The sequence below is a fragment of the Heloderma suspectum genome, chromosome 6, assembly GCF_057233095.1.
Source record: "Heloderma suspectum isolate Gila_16-S chromosome 6, 16-S_ref, whole genome shotgun sequence".
NCBI lineage: Eukaryota > Metazoa > Chordata > Lepidosauria > Squamata > Helodermatidae > Heloderma > Heloderma suspectum.
This window is the reverse complement of record NC_139463.1, coordinates 87,131,893-87,154,208: the sequence shown is the minus strand read 5'-3', so window position 1 is coordinate 87,154,208 and position 22,316 is coordinate 87,131,893. Positions and strand designations below refer to the sequence as shown.

Below are 22,316 nucleotides of genomic sequence, written 5' to 3'. Positions count from 1 at the left end.
TATGCAGGGGGGCGGGGGTGGGAGGCCGTTCCACCACGGGTTTCGGGGGGCCAAATTCTCCGCCATCCCTACAAATTCCTTACACACAGGAATAGATGCTGTACAGCACTCGTCCTCTGCCTCCAGCTCTTCCTACTTCTGTTTTTTAGGATATTTTATAAATGTTTTATGAAGTACTTGCTGAAGTTCCTGAAATATAGAATGCATAACTCAGTTTGCTCATAAAATTATAACGTTTGGTATACTAAATTTAAAAGTATACTTTATTGAGACGACAATTACAAATTTACTGCATTAAATTTTAAACGTTTCTCATTTTAATGATAATTATGTGAGAAAACCAAGTTATATGTAATGTATTTTATGTTCCTAAATTAACAAAGTGACTGTAAATCTTTAAAGAGCTGTAAAAATATGAGAATTGCATATTTTTCAATTATGAACTAAACTTTCATTATTTTCCAGAAGAAAATAAAAAACAAATGCCCAAACACACAAATTTATACCATCGAAAATTTCCTGGTATTTTATGTAAGAATTGGTGAGAATTTAATTTCAGTCCAGTTTTCATAGGAATAACAAAATTGGTGAAGATCTCCATATCTGGGACAAAAAAAAACCTTGCAGGGTTTTGTTTTCTTTTTAAATACATGTGGGAAAAAACTGAAACTGACATATTCGCCCACTCCTAATTCATGTCCCTAGGTGCTGGAGGTGCTGGTGGTGTGGAATGGCAAATATTAAGCCTGCCTTCTGAATCATGCATATCTGGGGTGTGATGGGGGAATTGCCAGAATTGAATGTCTGCTCAACTCTGTCTGCCTGCCTGGTTATAACTGCGCTGAAAACATAGTTTTATTCTTCCAGAAACCCAAAGCGTTTCAGCCAAATTATTAGTAATGTCCTTCCTTGGGACCATAAAAACAGAAAATATCTTAGTATATCATCAATAACTACTAACATCAAATAATACACATTGCAAAAATGGTATATGTATACTTACAATTCTTATACCAATCAAAGCAGTGCCTTGCAGAAACACTGACTGCCCACTCTGTCAGCCTGTGCCTCTTAACTGATGTGAGGAAGGAGCCAGAATTCAAATGGGAAAGCCTGCTCGTTCTGCTATTATGGGGGAAGAAGCCAACTCATGTCTACAAACCTACCTGCGGAATCTTGTAAGTCTCTGAGATTGTGGCAATCTCAAGAGAGATGAGAGTGTACATTCCTCCAATGATGGCTACCGAATTGTTCTTCAGATCACACTTGTAGTTCGCGTGGAATCTATGCAGTGTAGAAAGCATGCCAAGGGTGGCCATATAAGTAATCTGTGGATTGTAGTAGCTCTCAGAGATGCGAAACCCCAAAGTGACATTAGGTAAGAGTGAGGGATTTTCATTGATCTCCTTTATAGCAAATACTAAGGCTAGGATATGCTGGTAATTCTTTGGCATCACACTGCAATAGAAGATACATATTGTGTACTGAAACAATAACAATAGCTGAAGCATCTTAGAGAAATCGGATTTCTTATGGGCTTGATTTTCTTTGATGGGACATTACTTGCTCTTCTGCATTATGTGTAGCATCAGGATTCTACACTGCATGAAATTATTCCAGCTCTGTGTTGCTCCTGGAATGCTTCCTGTAATAATATGGTCCCAGGCATAATGCCACAAAACAAAGTCAAAAACTGATCAAGTTTCCACTTGCACCATAGAGAGGCCATGTGAAAGAACAGGAAAAAAGTCTTTTTTGCCTTTATTTCTTTAACTTTCATTTCATGTTAGAATTAAGTGATGGAAAAAATAAATTAATTCTTACCAATTACAATCAATTACCAATAACAAACAAAACCACTGAAAAACCAAAAGTGGCCCATATACATTTTTTCTTATTGAATGGAAACCATTTTTTAAGCTTTCAGTTGCATAATAATCTGCTCCAAGTTATTATGGGCTGAGCAAAAAGATGCTATGGGTGTGGAGGAGAAGTCCTTACATGAGTTCCTTCATGAACGCTGGAGGTGGCTTTGCACTGAATTTTGTAGAGGGGTGCAGGAAAGAGAACATAGAAGCAATCTCTCCGATGACAAGGTCTTCCGGTTGATCAAACTCATGCCCACTCACAATGTGGTCACTTACTCTGCATTTACTGGAAGGAGTCTTCATGCTGGGATGAAGAGAATCTCTCTTGCACACAACATGTGGCAGCAGCACAAGCACAAGCACAACTGCTCTGCTTCCTCCAGAGCAGTTAATGTCTCAGCACTGGGCTGTTTTCAACCTGCTTTGAATGGGAGCCGACCCTACTGAAAATTTGGTCAATTTATATCAGATATGACTTCACCCATTCCCCCATTCTTTGTTTCAAAACGTTTAGGAGGGCTTGGTACTGCTTCATGCACAGCTATATCCCCATGGAGATTTAGACCCTTTCCTGTACTCATGCAACAAACAAGACGCAGAAATGGAGCAATCCTTTGCCAGAGAGATGGCGCTAGTAGTTGCCGACTTCTCAAGCTACTTGTATTAGTTTTTTTCCTGAGAGAAATCCTGGGACAGTCCTGCAGTGCAGACATCCCCTGAAAGGATCAACACCCCCACGGACAGAGCCTCTGGCCCTTCTGCACTGCTCTGAGCATTGTGGATGTCTTTTATAGGATTTTCCAATATTATTGTAAATTTTTCTTGAGGCCTCTAGATGTCCCCTGGGGCTTAGTGAGGAGCACAGTTAATCAGGGACGTGCCGATAATTACAGGGGAGGAAACTCCCTTCCCCGGTGCTGCCATTACTGTGGCACAGAAAGGAGTCAAACAACAGCTGCGGCAGCCGGTGGCAGGTGTCCTGGTGCGCCCGGCCTCCCTTAGCCCAAAGCAAGGGGAATGTCAGCCGGCTTCCTGCTCAGGCAGTTTTGGTATGGAAGACACAGAAGTAATTCCTCATATCATTGAGCATCTGCACCCACTTGGCCACAGCCCCACAACATGAGGAATTGTGTGTGCTGCTCTGAAACAGTCTGCAGCTTTTTAAATCTCAACCTATATCTTAAAAAAGCAGAGACAGCGAGGGTACCATCCCTTCAAGAGAGTCACCAGCCTCCAAACTCGGAGGCTACTGACTATCCTACACAGGGCGGCCACAGCACAGGATAGAGGGTTGAGCATCTAGCTGCAGCTTCAGGGAAGAGGACAGAGGGGGACTGGAGACCCAATAGGAAACTCCAAAATAGCTTCTGCGGTCTCCTCTCCTCCCCGTTTCCAGAAATTCCCCCATTTTCACCCTCACCGAGCTCCATTTATAAGCATGGTGATGGCGGCAGGTTGGAAGGAGCTGTGCTGGCTATGAGGGGGCAGGGTAGGGGGCGGGGAGCGCAGTTTCTGGGAACTGAGGTTGGATGACCTTGTTTCCCAGAAACCAAAAAAAAATCCTATGGCTGCCTAGATAATGTCTAGTGGCATGGGACTGCTCTCTTAAAAGAGGACAAGAATTTAAATTTCAGTGATATACCTAGATACAGCAAAATATATAGAAAGTGAGTGAGTGAGTGAGTGAGTGAGTGTATGTGTGTGTGTGAGAGAGAGGGAGGGAGGGAGGGAGGGAGGGAGGGAGGGAGAAGGGGGGAGAGAGAGAGGAGGCCAACACTACCATTATGCAGAGTCATGCACCTGCCTCAGGCATCAGATTTTGGGAATCAGGTTGTTGTTTAGTTTGTCATTCTTGCATTTTTAAGGTCTAAGATGAGGAGGGGGGATAGCAGAATTTTCTGCCTCATGTGCCAGAGTAGCCTGGCTTGACTTGGGTGGGTGAGGAGTGCGAGTTGTCGATCCTCCCAAGGCAACCAATTGTCTGGGGCCAGCCTTGATGTCTGACTGAGAAGAGGGGTGGTGTAGGAGTGGGACCTTGAAGATAATTTTTTACTGTTTTATTATATGCTGTACATCGCCCAGAGTGGCTGGGTGACCAGCCAGATGGGCGATTAATAAATTTAATAATAAATAAATAAATAAATAAATAATATTAACATATTAAATTTAAGCACTGAGCATTAAACAGCATTGAGTATATGAATTGTATCCTCAACTCCTGTCCATCTTGACTTATTACACTGAAGGGGGGGGTGGCTGGCTGGGTCCAGGAGGATGTAAATTACTCTTTGAGAGAGGAGAGAGGTACCAGTGTTCTTAAAAACTGCACTAATCAGGCTGTTCCTGAAAAATAACCTAAGGTTGGCCCAGAAGTGGAGGAGAATGAGGAACTTCCCTGGTCACCCTTTGGGATAACCTTTGCTGAGAGAAAGATGGGAGTGCAACCGTGTTGGTTCTGTTGGACCCCACAGTGGCTTTTGATACCATTGACCATGGTATCCTTCTGGATCAGCTCTCTGGGTTGGGAAACTGGGGCACTGTTTTACAGTAGTTCCATTGCTACTTGGATGGGCATTTCCAGAAGAGGAAATCAGAAGACAAAAGGCCAAATCCCTTGTGCATCCAGAACACAGTTCCACAGCTAGGGCTCACCGTGCTGAAGTCCCCAGTAGAACAAATGACTGCTGAACCATCCAGCAACGTCAGAGCAGAACTTCAGCTTCACAGTGAGGCACATGGGATCCTGCTGGAAAGGCATTCCAGTCTAGGATAAATAATAATAGGTTTTAGTATATGTTGTTGTATATATTGTCCATACAAGTTTAGATAAATGGTTTTTAAACTTTGTCTATTGTATTTTAATGTTTTAACTTTTGTATACCACCCAGAGAGCTTCCGGGACTATGACCGGATATGGTAGCGAAGGTGGAAAATCAGAGCACATTAAGGGGAAATACCGGGATATTAGGGTATTGAAAGCGGGAGCACGGAAGTGGGAAATTCAGGTTCCAATTCGAGGAGCATACTGCATAGTGTGAAAGGCGGGCGGTGAAACCTCATTGGAAGCGAAAAAAGGCGGTAAGTGTAGATCCAGCCATACTGCTTGTCTGGAAATTCCTGTGTTTGAGCTAGTGATATGCTGAATATTTGGATTCTTCCATTTGGGGCCTTTGCGGGTGGGGGTGAAATGAAAACTCTGGGGAAAGAGGCTTAATAGGTGAGAATTTTGAATGACTATCTCCTTCTCCCAGTTTTCCTAGGCTGCCAAAGCTTCTCTGCAAAGCAAGAGCAACTGAGCTTTTACAGCAAGATAGGAGTTTTTCTAAAGCTCCGGAAGTCCTACTTGTTCTTCTTTGCAATAGTCTGGGACGCTGAGAGAAGCTTCTGCAGCCTGGGAGTTTGTCCTGAATGTCTACAGGAGAGGGTGAGGTTACATGTTCCCAAAGGAGTTCAGGAAGTCCTGCCAGGCTGGAGAAGCCTGTTTGTAAAGAGCCTCGTGCTGGAGGCATTTTTCAAGGAAAGAAAGAAAGAACGAACGAACGAAAGAAAGGATCCTTCAGCCACTTCCTGAATTTGAAAAAGGCATGTGGAAACCCAGTCCCTCTCCCCAAGTAGAAGATTCTCACCCTCCTTGAGAAATAGGCAGAAAAAATAATGCCTCTTTTACAGGGAGAGAAAAAAGTCCTGAAATTAGGGGGCAGGATTCAGATTGAATTTGAACTTGTTACAGCCTGCTGACCTGGCCTTTGGTGCTGACCAAGACTAACTCCTGGGAGAGGTATCCTTGCACTGTCATAAGCAAGACAGTTGACTGAAATATTGAAATACTGAAGTATTCCCAGCTGATAGAATTTATGGGAAATCAGGACAGGATCACTTATGCTGCAGATCATGGAACAAGTCTTAATGTGGTTTAAAACAGAACGTGTCTTGCAAGCAATATAATGGAGCAACACCAATGGCACCATCCATTGGAGGATGAAGCTTCCTTTCCAGACACACATTCTTCCATTTCCTTCAACAGCATTTAATTCCATTGAATGTCAGCTCATGCTGTTGATATGTTGTTTCTAGCTTGTCTCGTCAGCCGATGTCTGCATCAGAGTCTGTCTTTTCCCTCTATAGTTCTTTGGACATACTACTTCTTGCACCTCAAGATTCCTTTGTGGCTGTTGGGGACTTTGCTGAACCTGCACACTGAGGTTACTTTTCATGGAAGATCCAGAAGTGGAGCGCTCTTCGGAGAAATTGGTGGGCTTGAGGTGCTGATTGCTGAAGTTACTCACAATTTGTTCCCTTTCATACAAATCACAGGACAATAAATCAATGGGAGCAAACATGCACTCCATCAGAGTGACAGAACCCTGTGTGCTCCTGCCCTTGCGCAAACATTTCTAGCACTAGAAAAGGCTCTTATGACCATTTTTAGTCCTCGTTACTTATTTTTCTCATGGCCTCCAGATATTCCTTTGGGACTTTGCTGGCAGAAAAATTACTCAAGGACATGCTGATAATTACAGGGGAGGTAAATTGCCCCCACGCAGAACACCTGGAGAAAGGTGCTGTTTTCGCCAGAGATCTTACAAGGAGGACTCGAAACTGTTTTTTCTTGAAATAAGAAGCAGTATGGCACACCCATATTTGCATGCCTAGAGCCAAAGTCAGATCAGCCTGCTGTAATTAGTTTGAGTTCATGGGCCAAATGGCTGACAGAGGGGTTAGTGAGAATAAGTGAGATCACATTTTAATACAGAAATGGGAACCACATTGGAACCACAGCCTGGAGTCTCAATCTTGATCTCTTTATGGCAGGGGTGGGCAACTTGTGACCCTCCAGATATTTTGGCTGACAACTCCCATCAGCCCTCACCAGCATAGCCAATGATGAGAGATGGCGGGAGCTGCAGTCCAACAACATCTGGGAGGGGGGCACAAGTTGCCAAACCAGGCTTTATGGAGATTAGGGTTAATAAATAACATCCCCTCTCCTTTCTCCATGCATTGGTGCCTACAAGGTAATAATGAAGACCAAGTGCATTTGAGAATCAGAATTATGTGGGGGTTGGAGGTGCATTGGGGGTTGGCACTACCTCTCCTGACCTCCGGTAGTCTGATTTGGCATTTGGACTCTGTCTTGTTGACATGCCACCAGCTGTTGCATCCCCCACATGGCAAGTTGTTCAGCATTCTTGGTCCCAAAGTGGGTAAATATATAGCCCTATTCTCATCCTTAAATCGCAGGATAGGGGATCAGGGTCATATCTCTTGGCCTTGCCCTAGACCGCCATATCCTAAGAGAAGGTGTGCATATGGCTCTACATGGGTGTAGTCACTGTACATGTAATCAGAAACCCTTGGATGGTTGTTATCACTGAAGGAAAACACAAAATTGAAGAATAACCATTTCTCACAAACCATTGGTTTTAGTTCATTTTATTATTTTTTTGTTGGCATTTTAGACATATTTTTTTTTTTTGTGGATCAATGCAGAGAGAGCAAATATGCTGGTTAATCCAAGGGATGTTTACTTAGAAATACAAGCTGTTGCACTCACTAGGACTTTGGACTAGATTGACTGTGCATCTGTCAAAAGGATGCATCCTGTTCAATCATAGAGTAGGACCATTGTCTTTTCTTGTAGGTAACTTGGCCTAATTATTTACAAAATCAGAAAAAAGGAAAGTGACCCTCATAATTTTTAATTCTTGGGTTCCTTTAGTTTGTTCTCCTCATCAGTTGCTCCCTGTTGTTCAGATCAGCCCTCCGCATGAGGATGTAGCATTTCGGGAGAAAGATGCAAACCAGTAAGCCAGCACTGGAGGTTAAAATAGAGAAAATTTCCACAGCCACCATGTATTTCCCTTTGGTGCTCAGGTAGGCTAGGACAAAGGAGAGCCAAACACTGCAAAAGACCAACATGCTGAAAGTGATGAATTTGGCTTCATTGAAACTGTCAGGTAACTTCCTGGCTAAGAAAGCTACTGTGAAGCTGACAATAGACAGAAAGAACATGTAGCCCAGGACACAGTAGAACATGGTGATAGAACCTTCATTACATTCTGCCACAATTTCCCCAGTCAGTGAATGCCTGTCCATATCTGGGAATGGAGGAAAAGTACTCAGCCAACTCACGCAAAGTCCTGTTTGAATCAAGGAGCAGGAAATGACTATCAAATTTGCCACCCTTTTCCCTACCCATTTCCTCATTCTGGATCCTGGTTTGGTAGCCATGAATGCCAGAACCACCATGATGGTCTTTGCCAGAAGAGAAGAAAGTGCAAGTGAGAAGATGATGCCAAAAGCTGTTTGCTGGAGAAGGCAAGTTGATGCTTTTGGCTTTCCAATGAACAAGAAGGAGCAGAGGAAACAGAAAAGGAGAGAGATGAGGAGGATGTAGGTGAGGCTCCGGTTGTTGGCTTTGACTATGGGAGTGTCCTGGTGCTTCACAAAGGTTCCAAGTACCAAAGCTGTGATCAGGGCAAGACCAAGAGCAGAGAAAGCTAAAGTGATCCCCAAAGGTTCTTCATAGGAGAGGTAGGTTATAACTTTGGGAATACATTGGATCTGCTCTATGTTTGAATAATGATCTTCTGAACATTCAGTGCAGAAATCCGTATCTGGAAAGAAAAGAGAGATTGAGAGGTTATGAAATCTACGACAGCAGAGGCCTTGAAACAACAATGTAGCAGGGTTCAAACATCATTTCCTAATTATTCAGCAGTGGCCACATACATACTCCGTAGTCCATATGTGCAAAACAAAAATAAAATAGAGGATGCAAATGTTTCTGAAAAAAATGGCTCCTCCAGGAAATTCCTGACTTGTGTGGTGGAAAGTAGAGGAAGGGGGACTTCCGGTTGGAGCCAATGTCGCCCTTGTAGCGTCCTGTGGAGTCTCCTCAGGATGCTATCTCAAACTGCTTTTTAAAAGGTTGAGAAATCTTTTTATCTCAACCCTGGAATGAAAAGGGGTGGCGAGAGCAGCTCTCAATAAAGTTTTGGAAGAACAGCTCTCTCGGCTTGATAGCAGGATGGCTGAGCTCCAGGGCTAGTCTGCCAGAGCTTAACCATCGCTCAAAGCTGTTTGACCCTCCTAATTAATTAGGAGAAACTAGGGCTGACGTGCCCTAGTTAATTTCTATGGATTAAGAAACGCCAACAACATCTGAGGAATGGAATAAGAAATATCAAGAATATTTGAGGACCTGCAAGATCTGTTTGAAGAGAAGGATGACTACATTAAGGTGACAAAAAGGATCTCCACCCACCCACCCCACACCCCCTTTGGCAAAAGCTGCAAGAAGCGGAGATACAGAGGAGTTACTTGCTCTGATAAAAACTTTGTCCTTGCCATTTGCGGAGCAGGCAAAGAGGCTGGATACCATCCAAAATTCCATTATTGCCCTGCAAGGGGCTATGGATTTAATTAATACCTCTTGGCAAAAAAGGGAGGCGAAGGTTAACGAGTTGCAAGATCGACTGGCAGGGAATGAAACTACATCACAAGCTTTTTTCAATGATTTTTCTTTCAGAATTTCTCAACTGGAGGCGTCAGCATGCAGGGCAAATCTACGTATTATTGGGATTAAATATTTACCTACTGATGTAAATCTGTCTAGTTTTGTAGATAAGTTCCTGCATGAGATACTGCCTGTGCCATCTGATTATTCATTTGATCTTGAGCAGGCATTCCATGTGTCAAATGCCAAAGGGACTGGTTATACGATTATAGCCCAATTTGCAAGTATCTCTACAAAAAATTATATCCTGCATTTGGCAAGAGAGGCTGGAAACCTTTTTTGGAAACAAGATAAAGTTATGCTATTTCCGGAATACATCAAAGAAATTGCTGATCAAAGAAGGCAATTTACTAAGGCAAAAAATTTGGCGAAACAAATGAATTTACAATATCATTTAAAAAATCCTGCTGCATTTTGCATCTTTTCTGAAGGCCTGATGAAGAAGTTCCCAAATCATGAAATGGCGGAGGCGTGGCTAAATGGAAAATAACATGAGACGTCTGTTCCTGCACCGTGATCTGGAATCTACAAACATGTTTTGCTAACTAGTTATGTTTAGTCTGGAAGATACAGGCTAGGTCAGAGATTTTTTTTCTTTTCTTTTTTCTCTCCTTTTCTCTTTTCTAAAACTCTTTCTTTTTAAAATGGATATGATATATTGTACAATGTGTACACTCATTTATATATCTACTACAAAATATATTAGTGATTTTGTGAGGTTGCTTTTAAGCGTATTATATAATATTATAAAAGTTATTAGTGATGTATTATTATTATTATTATTATTATTTAAACTTTTAAATCTCTATTAGTAGTAGTAGTATTGGTTAGTAAGACTTTTGGTTGGTTAAATTGTTAATTGTTAATGGAGTTTAAATAATTTTTTAAAAATAATTCTTTATATGTTTTTTTTCATTTTTTATGTTTTGTTTCCCTTTTCTTCCTTCTCCTTCTTCTGTTTTCTTTTTCTTTTCCATTATTGCTGTTTCCTCTTAAGAATACTGTATTGTTTGGAAATTGTAGTTATTGATTAGGTTGTTGGTATTGTGTATTTCATTCATAAAGTTAAAAAATAGAATAAAAAGTATTTTCCAAAAAGAAGAAGAGGAAGTAGAGGGAGGAACTAGAGGATCGGCTATCCTTGACTTGATCCTAGGGGTGAACGAAAGTCGCTTACCTTTTCTCGCAGCTTTTTCGCGGTGGGGGGGAGCGCTTCGCTGCTCCCCCTGCGAAGTTCAGGCCGGGGGGGGAGGCTTCCCGCCTCACCCGGCCGAAATTCGGGCCGGGGGGGAGGCTTCCCGCCTCGCCCGGCCGAAATTCAGGCCGGGGAGGAGGCTTCCCGCCTCGCCCGGCTGCGAACATGAAAGTATTCACGAAAGAACACGAAAGAACACGCTATTTGCATTGCCCTTATTTTCGCCGTAGTCTACGTAAACATTGACGTAGACTACAGCAACTAAATAAGGAACGCGAATGGCGGCTCCCTATGGGGGCCGCCATTCGCGTACGCGCTTTTTTTTTTTTTTTAAAGTCACCCGTGATAGGCTACGTGACGATTCACGTAGCCTATCACGGCTGACTTTCCAGATCTAGCCGTGATAGGCTACGTGAATCGTCACGTAGCCTATCAGGGGACGTGTGTTTTTTTTTTCTTTCATTGCAATGGCGGGGGCGGCAGCCGGTCGAAAGACCGGCTGCCGCTCCCGCCCCGCTCGAACACCGGACGAACCGCCAGCCGGACCCGCCGCCGGGAGGGACATTCAGGGAAGGTAAGTCCCATCCCGGGGGGGGCGGGGGCGGGGGGGGCGGAGGATTTCTCCCCGAAACTTGTTTGGGGGGCCGAACACGTTGGCGCTCGGCCCCCCGAAGTTTCGGGGAGAAATTCTCCGCCATCCCTACTTGAACCTAACCAACAGAGATGACTTAGTGGATAAAGTAGCAGTTACAGAAACTCTGGGGGAAAGCAACCATGCTATACTTGAGTTCTTGGTTCTAAGGGAAGCAAAAGCCGAGTGTAGTCAAACGCGTACCATGGATTTTAGGAAAGATGATTTTAATAAGCTCAGAACAATGATCAGTAAGGTTCCATGGCAAGCGACTCTAATGAGAAAAGGAGTCCAAGACTGGTGGGAACTTTTAAAAAAGTTAATTCTCATGGCACAATTACAAACAATTCCAACAAGAAAAGGTGGAAGACAACAGAAGAAGCCAATGTGGCCTCACAAAAAGCTTAGAGATGACCTGAAAACAAAGGAGGACGCATATAGGAAGTGGAAGGAAGGCCAAGCAACAAAGGAAGAGTACAGGCAGGTAGCACAGAATTGCAGGGATGGTGTCAGGGAGGCTAAAGCTGAGAACGAGCTGAGGTAAGCGAGGGATGCTAAAAGCAACAAAAAGGCTTTCTTCAGATACTCCTTAGTTCATATGTGCAAAGCAAATATAAAATAAAGGATGCTTCAAATATGAAAGAGAAGGCAGTGCTTTGTGGTATAGCATGGTAATGCATGAACAGTAAGCCAAGAAATCTGTGTTTAAGATCTCACCTGAGCAGTACAGAATCACCCAGAAGCCCTTCGCCCTCTCACTCTCTAATTCACTCACTCACTCTGTCTCTCTGCCTCTGTCTCTCTCTCTCTCTCACACACACACACACACACACGACCTACCAGTGAGAATTTCCATGGGTTCAGTCAACCTCAGACCGAGCCTTGCCACTCCATGAGGTAGGCAAGCAGAGATTGTCTCCAGCCCCAGCCAGGCTGTCCCCATCAGTCTATCACCTGTGTGCATGTCTCTTTTGCTTCTGTCAGTCCCACACCCTCTTCATGGGGGTGGGGAGACACAGACCAGAACATGCACACACACTGGAGAATGGGGAGAAACACAGACACACAGATGCACACTAGGGGGAGCGGGAGAGACATACACACACCAGGGGTTGGGGAAAGATCCAAACATATACAGAAGGGTGGGGAGAGACACAGACGCACAAACTCACAGACCCACAAACTCACAGACATGAGTGTGGGTGGAGATATACACGTCCACACTCTTACTGTAGGGTGGGGAGACACAGAACACACAAACCTACTGGTGGGACAACTCACGCTATCTCAGCGTTGGGGGATTCCAGGCTGTCTGGGTGTGGGGAGGGGGCAATCTGGGTTGTTGTTGTAGGGGTGTGTGATCTGTGTGATCTGTTGCAGGGAGGGGAAATTCAGGGCTCTCCTAGGGTGGTGGGCAATTCAGGTTGTTGCAAGGGGTGGGCAATCCAGGATGTCATTTTGGAGGACAGAATTAGAATTCCTATTCTACAAATAGAAATTTGATTTAAATAGTATTCCACCAACTCCAGTAAAAGAGGAATATCTTTTATGTGAGAACTCTTTCACTTCTTCACAAATCTTGACTAAAAAAATGGTCACCACCCTGTTCCTAATGCCACTCTTACACTAAAGAAAACCATAGCAGACCTCCCATTCTGGAGCATTTATCGCATGCTCCCAGATGGTGAACACATGACTGCTGAGAAGGGAAGCATTTTATTTTCAAGGTTCCATCGAACACAATGAAACATTGCCATCTAGTGGCTGTTTAAATAGTGTAACAATCCAACATTAAAAGATGGTTTATTCATTCCGGATATTTTGGAGCGAAATAACCAGGAATTTCCTCTGGATGTGCCCGGGGGTTAACGACATCATGAAAAGGACCCACAAACCTCCATGACTTGAGCATTCTCAATAGCAGGATAAAGCCCCATGTGAAGCAGCCCTAAAAGTCACTTTTGACAAATGGAGGGGCTTTTTTCACTTTTTGTCTTTAAACTGCTCTTTCTCCCTCAGACTTTCACCAATATTCGTGATATTTTCAGGATATGTACAAAGAACACTTCTTTCTGGCATCTGTCGGTATGGGGGAGAATTTCTCCCTGAAACATCGGGGGGCCGAGTGCCAACGCATTCGGTCCTCCGAAGGTTGTTCGGGGAGAAATTCTCCGCCCCCCCGCCCCCCGCCCCCCCCCCGGGATGGGACTTACCTTTCACGAATGTCCCTCCCGGCAGCGGGTCCCGGCGGCGGTTCAGCAGGTCTTCGTCAGGGGTGGGGGCGGCAGCTGGTCTTTCGACCGGCTGCCGCCGCCACCGCCATTACAAGAAAAGTAAAAAAAAAAAAAAAACACCCCTGTGATAGGCTACATAATGATTAATGTAGCCTATCACGGCTAGATTTGCAAAGTCAGCCGTGATAGGCTACGTTAATCGTCACGTAGCCTATCATGGGTGACTTTAAAAAAAAAGCGCATACGGCTAATGGCGGCCCCCATAGGGAGCCGCCATTCGCATTCCTTATTTGGTCCCTGTAGTATACGTAAAGATTTACGAAGACTACGGCGAAAATAAGGGCAACGCTATTTGCGTTGCCCTTATTTTCGCCGTAGTCTACGTAAATCTTTACGTAGACTACAGGGACCAAATAAGGAATGAGAATGGCGGCTCCCTATGGGGGCTGCCATTTGTGTACGCGCTTTTTTTTTTTTCAAAGTCACCTGTGATAGGCTACGTGACGATTAACGTAGCCTATCACAGGTGACTTTGCAGATCTAGCCATGATAGGCTACGTTAATCGTTACGTAGCCTATCACAGGGGCGTTGTTGTTGTTTTTCTTTTGAAGTTCGTGGCCAGGGAGACGGGGCGCTTCTCCTCGGCCTGAATTTCAGCTGGGCGAGGCGGGAAGCCGCCCCCCCGGCCTGAATTTCGGCCGGGCGAGGCGGGAAGCCTCCCCCCCCAGCCTGAACGTTCGGGGGGAGCAGCGAAGCGCCTCCCCCCCACCGCGAAGCAAGCTGCGAGACCAGGTAAGTGACTTTCGTACATCCCTAGGCATCTGAAAGTTTTAGAGAGATTGGTGAAATTATTCCCATTTTATAAAAGTTAGAACAACCCAAGCCCTGATCACCATTGAACATGGAATGCTTAAACACACACACACACACACAACCTCATGGGACTTAAGAATATAATAAAATGTGCAAAAACACCAGAATCCTTCTCCATGGCATCTACCTTTCTGTATGCAGTAATTTCTTTCTTTTGGGGTATGGAGAGATATTTAATTACATGACTAACATAGAGTCAGCCATAGAGCTATCATGATCCAAAACACACATCATTTTTATGGGATGACATGCCAATGCATTCTTTGTTGGTAGCTACCTACATAATCTTTCTTCTTTCATTTGCATATGAAGCACATTATTAATGAAATCGAACCACACATCCCATGTTTTGAGTGTTGAAAGGCATAACCAAGCATCACTAGGCCTGTATGTGAAAGGGAGATTTACGTTCTTCTTTAACAAGGCCTCTGGCTATAGCCTGATATTCAAGGATCACTAATATATTCCTACTCCCTCCAGATCAGGGCCATGCTAATTTTGATTACATTAGTTTTGCTTGATATAGTATGATACGTAGTGCACTTGACATCTGTGAAGACAATGCCTCCTACCCTTTTGATAGGAAACCTTCCCTCGTGGACATGGAACACAATCATAACAGCAAAATGGCTCCCCTTCCTTCTTTTTCCTGCTGTAACCAGGATGGCAGTTGTCATTACACAGGGAACGGGGCAGCACCTAATCAGAAATATCAGTGCAGAAGGGTTAGGAATGAGGAAGATATGTTTTGAGAGTTGTGGATTCATTTGCAGGTTTAAAGAAACGTGGTGTTCTAAACGTGGTGGATTTCCTATGAATTTGTTTGTTAATAATACTTCTTTGCCACTTCATATAGCAAAGTCTCTAAGCAGTTCACATACTAACGTATTAAAATTACTGTTAGAAATATACTGTTAGTAAAAACAATTACATCTAGTATGACAAAAATATAATAAAAAGAATAAAATGGACAAGCATGACAACTATTTATTACAAGGCAAGAGAAGCTTGAGTAAAGAGGTGCATTTTCAGAAGGGGATTAAACACATCCTGTTTTCTGCCTCCTGGACTACATGAGGGAGAGTGTTCCAGAGGGAGGGCATCACTACTGAAAAGGCCCCCCTTTGAGATTTCAGATCAGTCCGCTGTTGAGACATTTTCTCAGTATAAGATATAGAAAGTAATCCCCGCTGATTTCTGGTTATACTGATGGAATGAGATTCTCCCAACTCAGCCTTAACATAGGGCCACAGCTATGGCCCTATAATATTTAGATATTGTTGTTATTGTTGTCTACCACCTGGATATGTTGCATATGACATTAAGTTAATTTTAAACGAACTAATAAAAAATAAGCTGTGCTAAATCAGACTCATATGAATAGCCATCTACACTTTTTCATCTAAAAAAACTTTAGGTTCTTTCTGTCTCACCTGGTTAAACATCCTAGGCCACACAATGCTTTTATCTTCAATTGTTAACTGCTTTCCATAAGGAGCCTGTGGACTGAAACTTCCCACTTGAACTCTCAGAAAAGACTGATTTGGGAAAATTACCCAGTTGGTAACATCAAATCCTGTGACTACTTCTCCATTTTCATCAAACTGTATTGTTTCTCCTGCACTGTTGTTGAAGGAGATGCCCCTTAGAAAAGGATGGAGCTAAATTCAAAGAGGAAAAGATATAATGGGACAGCAAAGTATTTTCATGATCACATTGACAAGTACCTATCCTAGATTTGTTGAGAGTATTTTACATTTGTCTGGGTCTAGCCCCCTAAAAGCTTTCCCTGAGATTTCTATGGCTGGAGGGATGCAAAGTCTGTCTCCCAGGAAGAGTTGTCTGTCTCCAATTGCTAACCAGGTGGAAACAGACATTTGTGACAGAACGATTTGGTGAATTAGATATTGAGTCATCATACCCCTATCCTGTCTTAATGTGACCCTTGAGAAAACTAAATTACTGATCAGGAGTCTATGGAAGAGGAGATGGAAACGACGAGAAACTGATAGTACTTAACCCTAATTTAACCCAAATAACTCATGCATCATGGCTCCATTCAAGCATTCTTGTTACCATGTTTACACAACAAATGAGGGGAGAGTGTGCTCCAGCCCCACCCTGCTCTTTTGCTACATCCATCGCACTGTACGTGTGGAGGGCAACAGCTGGAAGAGAAGAGCTTCCTGTATCAATGGAGGCCCCATTAAGAACCCTGTTTAAGAACCCATGGATGCAGGAGTCGCTCCTCTTCAGACCGTCACCCTCCATGTACACAGAGTGACAGATGTGACAGCAGAGAGGGGTGGGGCTGGAGCGTTCCCTCTCCTTGTGTGTTGATTGAATGTGGTAACATGAATACCTGAATAGGGCTCATGACTTTAATGCTCCATTGAGAAGCTGGGAAGCAATTTGTGGTAACTACACCCTTCTCTGGACAGCGAAAGCCTAGCTACACTAATCCATGGTCTGATAACCTCTCATCTGGATTCTGCAATGCGTTATATGTGGAGCTGCCTTTGAAAATGGTCCAGAAACATCAGCTAGTCCAAAATAGGGCAGCAAGACTGTTAGCAGGGACTGGCCAATGAGATCACATTACACCAGTACTTTTCCAGCTGCACTGGCTGCCAGTCCATTTCCAGGCCCAATTCAAAGTGCTGGTATTAACAGTCAAAGCCCTTAATGGCTTTGGGCCAGATTATCTGAAGGATTCCCTCCTTCCTGTCTGGACCCTAAGATCAACCTCAAAGGTCCTTCTCTGTGAGCTCCCTGTGCTGCTTGGTTTTATTCTGGTTGTACTGTTCTATGGTGGTTTTAACCATTCATGTTTTATATGGTTTTATGCTGTGTTTTCTGTTTTTTAATTTTTGTGAACTGCCCAGAGAGCTTTGGCTATTGCATGGTATAGAAATGAAATGAAATAAAATAAAATAAATGAAAATTAATTAATATAGAGTGGACCTAATAAAGCTGAAAAGGTTTTACATGGGTTTCGATGGCACTGGTATCAGCTTCCATTTCCCATGGCCACCACCCAATCCAAACAAAGAAGAGATGAGTTTTGAGTGAAAATACCTGCCATGCTTGCAGATTCAAGGGCTCCAGCTTTCTTCCAGCTACCCATGTCCTGTGTTTGGATCTGGATTCATGCATAGACTGTAGAGCATGCGCCACAGCATGGACACCACTGTGAACACTGTAGCTGTGACCAGTCATACTCATCTCAAAGAAAGTTCCAGGGAGGCTCTCCAGTTCCTCCTCCCCACTGCAGCCTTGATTTATCACCTCACCCTCATTTGATTTTTTCAATGAACACTTGAAAACCTTCTCCCAGAAATCATGGATGAATCCATCTTGTTTTGCCCAGGAAGGTTTTACACTCTGAAGAAATTGCCTGAATCCTAACGGTTCCTTTGAGTGAACTGCAAAGGATAGCATGCCATGGAGAGATTGAATATCATGGCCCCTTTGACTGGTGCTTGCTATGAAATCCCAGTATGTTGTCATAATCCATACCTTAGTTGTAGGGGAATCCAGGACTGCCCTCTGAAGAAATGAGCTTATTTTAATTATTAATGGATGTTCAGCATCAGAAAAAAATACATTGGCTTTCGTTTCCATGAAGGCTGAATTGTATTCCAATTCCCCATGCAACGACCCTGCCTTTCCAGCATGTTTTTGAAAAAATGCTGGCGTTTTTTCTATGAAGGCGACACAGATGCCTCCTTGTGAAAGCATTGGCAGTAATTTTTGCAAACGCCCTTCTCCATGAATATTATCCACAATAAAGAGCCCAATCCATGTCCATTTGAAATGCACAAGCAACTGGACAATCCCAGCGTACTGCTGAGCTTCATTTGGGACCGTCTGGTATACAGAATGGGAGACTGTTTTGTCACCCCAAGCTGGGAGAAATGCTCCACAAGTGAGCTGAAATAGAAGGTAAAGATATTTCATGAATTGAATACATTTTTGTGTGCAGTAAGTGTACACATCTAATCACTTCTACCAAATGAAGGATGGGGTAAAAATTGCCTGCATGGATAAATAAGGTCTAGATATCATAATGTATCTCTTGTATCACTTCATGCTTCAGTTGAAGTCTCAGTTGATGGAACCCTCTCTCAATGATGCCCCCCCCACACACACACACACAGAAAAGTGGGATGTTACGGATATGGCTCATCTAAAGCTTCATCCCTGACATGCTAGTTGTATATTCAGGGATTAAAAATGTATTATACAAAATATGTATACAATCATACTGTCTGTCTTAGAATCAATTACCTGTAACAGGCCATTGAGTCCAACCCACTGCTCACTGCAAGAATCCAGCTTAAAGTATCCTGACAGATGGCTGTCCAGTCTCTGCTTGAATACCCCCAGTGACAGAAAACTGACCACCTCCCTAGGCATCTGGACCCATTGTCTGACTGCTCTGATGTACAACCAAAATCTTCCTTCATGTATCTTAATCTGTTTGTTTAAAACATTTGTATATCATTAAGGTCTTACAAAGAAAATCAATTTCAACAGTATAAAACAGTAAAGAATTTAAACAGCTAAAAGCACATTAAACCATTCAACAGGCTATGTTATTTCATGTCCTACAGCCTTGGATGCTAGAGACAAGGTTGTGGCCTTCTCCTTCAGGTCCTTGAAAAGTGCTATGCTATCTCCTCTCTGTCTACTATGTTAAAGGCTAAACATACCTTGATCATCTCTGTTGCCCAATTCGTTACAATTTATCTGAATCCTTCTTAAAGTGTGGTGTCCAGAACTGAACTTAGTATTTGTGGCCTGGTCTGACTAGCACAGTTAGAGGGCAGAGATTACTTCCCATGATTTTGAAACTATACTTCTATTGATGCTACCTGAAAATACATTCGCCTTCTTTACAACCACACCACACTGCTGACTCATATTCAGCTGGTGGTAGATTACAAGCCCAAGATTCTTGTCATATGTGCCAGCCAGGCATTCCCCATCTTATACCTGTGCATTTGATCTCGCCTCCCCGCAAATTAAGAACTTTGCACTTGCCTCTGTGAAATTTCATTCTGTTCCTTTCTGCCCCGTTTTCTAACCTATCAAAATAATTTTGAATTTTGTTGCTGTCTTTAAGCTAATAGCTACCACACCAATTTTGGGTCATCTGCACATTTGATAAGCATTTCCCCAACTCTCCCTCCAAGTCATTACTAAAAATTTTGATGAGTACAGGGCCCAGGACCAAGCTTGGCAGTACCCAACGCAATATCTCCCTCCAGTTTGACTAGGAACTATTGATGATGGTTCATTGAGCATGCCTCTTTGACTATGAGCCGCATCATAGGCGCTCTCTCTCACTCTCTCTGCAAAGCAGCATGGGGGAGGTGTGGCTTCGTTGCTGTCAGCTGTTTACATGAAGGGGTCACCATCTTCTTCTTCCTTGCTGGCCCACTCTGTGCTCAGTTTGAGCCTCTCCTGACCCAGCCAAGAAAATTCTTCTCCCAGCCCAGGTCGATAGGCAGGCATGAGGGGAGCAGGGGAGACTGTGATTTTCCTCCTAGCCCAATGGCTTCTTTTTCCCAGGCTGTGGTTATAGCAGAACTGCACACACTTACACACAGCCATTAAAACAGGTTCACATCTAAATAGTGGATTATCTCCAATTTATTTATGTATTTATTTATTTATTTAGTGGGAAAAAGATAAAAAAAACAGCTGGATGTGCCCTGGAGGTTGACGGCATTATGTAGATGACCCGCAAACTTCCATGAGTGACCAATCACAAGCGCAGGATCAATGCCTTGTGGAAAGGCAGCCTATGGTTCTCCAGCCAGCTGTGGAACCGCAGAGATGCTGCATTTTGTACTAACTGAAGTTCCCAAGAAGTCTTCAAAGGCAGCCCCAAATACAATGCATTGCAGCACTCCAATCTACAGGGTAATAGTGCATGGATAAAACGATGGGCAGGCAATCACTGTCTCAGAGATGTTGTAGCTTGCTCACTAGCCTAAGCTGGTGAACATCATTGTATGCCACAAAACAGAAGTGTGCATTCCTTTAAAAAAGAAATTAAACATGAAATCAATGTGTTCACATTTGTTCTACATTTGTTTAATGTAAAGAGAATATAAAAAAGACAAAAAGAAGACATTTGAAGAAGAAATAAGTTCATTTTCATTTTCACATTTTTTTCACATTTACATTAGTGAGCTCTGACTGAAATTTAATGTGCATGACGGCCTGGAGGAATAGTAGAAAACTTGGATGGAGAAAATGCCTTGTTTTCCTGCCATCAAGAGCATGATGGTGGGGGTAGAGATGTGAAGGTCAAGAAAAAACTGGGAAAATGCAGAGAAAAAAATGGGGTCTTTCAATTTTCCCCTCCTAAGAACCTTGTTTTGCCACACACACACACACACACACACACACACGTTTTGGAAAAAAATGAGCAACTTTGGATTATGAAATATTTTGTTTTAAAATGATGACTACATTTAAGAAGACGAACTATGTAATAAGAAGACTTTTGTAGGAAAACGAGAGATCTCAACTTTCTGGAGATTTGGGTTGGAAATTCATCACCACCATCATCATCTACCCTTTAGGATTCATTAAATATATTCCATTGTTTATTAATATTATTGATCGAATGTGTCTTTTACTGATATACAGTTAGGGACATTTAAGGATGCTCCAAGTCATGCTCCGTTTCTCAACATGCAACTAAGGTAATTATATCATTACATCTAAGGAAAATGTTGTTCTTGCCAGTTTGGGGTGTGGGCCATAGAGTGCTCTGTTTCTGGGCTTGTTCTGGTACCCTCCATGTCTGATACCCTCCATGTACCCTCCATATACATGTACCCTCCATGTCTGATACCCTCCATGTCTGATACCCTCCATGTACCCTCCATGTCTGATACCCTCCATGTCTGATACCCTCCATGTACCCTCCATGTACATGTACCCTCCATGTCTGATACCCTCCATGTACCCTCCATGTCTGATACCCTCCATGGTGCCCACCACAGTATCCACGTCCTCCTGATTTTTACTTTACGGTACTGTTTTTAAAGGACTTACAAGCAGCTGGGACTGCTTCAAAGCGAAGCGAGGGCCTCCAGCCCCTGCCTTTACAACTGTCGCATGCATGGCTTTGGCCTGCACATGGGGCTCAGAGACATGCGTAGGAAATTAAGATGGCTGGATGGCTGCAGGTTGATACTTCCCTCTGCAACACACCCAGCCATCAAGACCAAGAACGGGGGAGAAGAAGATGGGACCCCGGTGGCTGCTGTTTGGTGAGATCCGGCATATGTGGGGTTAGAAAGCAGTGAGGAGGTAGGGAGACCAGTGGGGGCCTAGGAAGGGCAGCAGGAGGCCCTCCGGAGGGTTAGGGGAGCCAGCTTCAGGTGTCCTGGGGGTGTTGGGCAGCGCAGTGTCCTTATGTCTGAATGGAGGGCAGATGCATAAATGTGTGTCACACAAGGGGAGAAATAAAGGTTTTAGGGGTGCTCTCCAGAGGGGGGCTTTGGGAGGGATCCTAAGGAGAGTGAATGTGATCTAATTGGGGTTGCAATGAACCGAAGGGCAGGCCCTGTGTGTATTCATGGACGTGTGCATTATGAGGACATGGCATCTTTGCTATTGTGTGTGTGCACGCACACATGCGCGAATAGCTGGATTGGTGTGTGTATGTGAGTGTAAAAGAGAGAGAGAGAGTAGGGCCGTGCACCGTTTCGGCCCAAAGCCCGAGCTGTGCACCACTTCGGCCCACCTCCAAGGCAAGGAATTGTTAGAATGGTGACTCCCTGTATTTCCTGCATTTCCCCATTCCCCAGAATGACAAGATGGCTGCTGGCATGTCCCCAGAGGCCCTAGGAGCTGGCAGCAGCAGCGGCTCCCCTGGGAGCACCGGCGGCGGCTCGCCTTCATTACGAGCTGCCAGCACTGGCCTCACTCAAGCCTGCACAGGCTCCTCGCAAGCAAGGAACCCATGAA

General features: G+C 43.8%; 1 protein-coding gene across 1 annotated transcript; it reads right to left on the bottom strand.

Annotated features, from left to right (window-relative positions):
- Positions 1–7,583: 7,583 nt before the first annotated feature.
- LOC146341725 (vomeronasal type-2 receptor 26-like) lies at positions 7,584–21,332 on the bottom strand. The gene is made up of 4 exons (XM_084807628.1): positions 21,136–21,332; positions 15,755–15,965; positions 14,894–15,020; positions 7,584–8,485 (listed from the first exon to the last, which is right to left on the bottom strand). The coding sequence occupies exons 1-4, from the start codon at positions 21,330–21,332 to the stop codon at positions 7,584–7,586; spliced, it is 1,437 nt and encodes a 478-aa protein (XP_084663754.1).
- Positions 21,333–22,316: the final 984 nt, after the last annotated feature.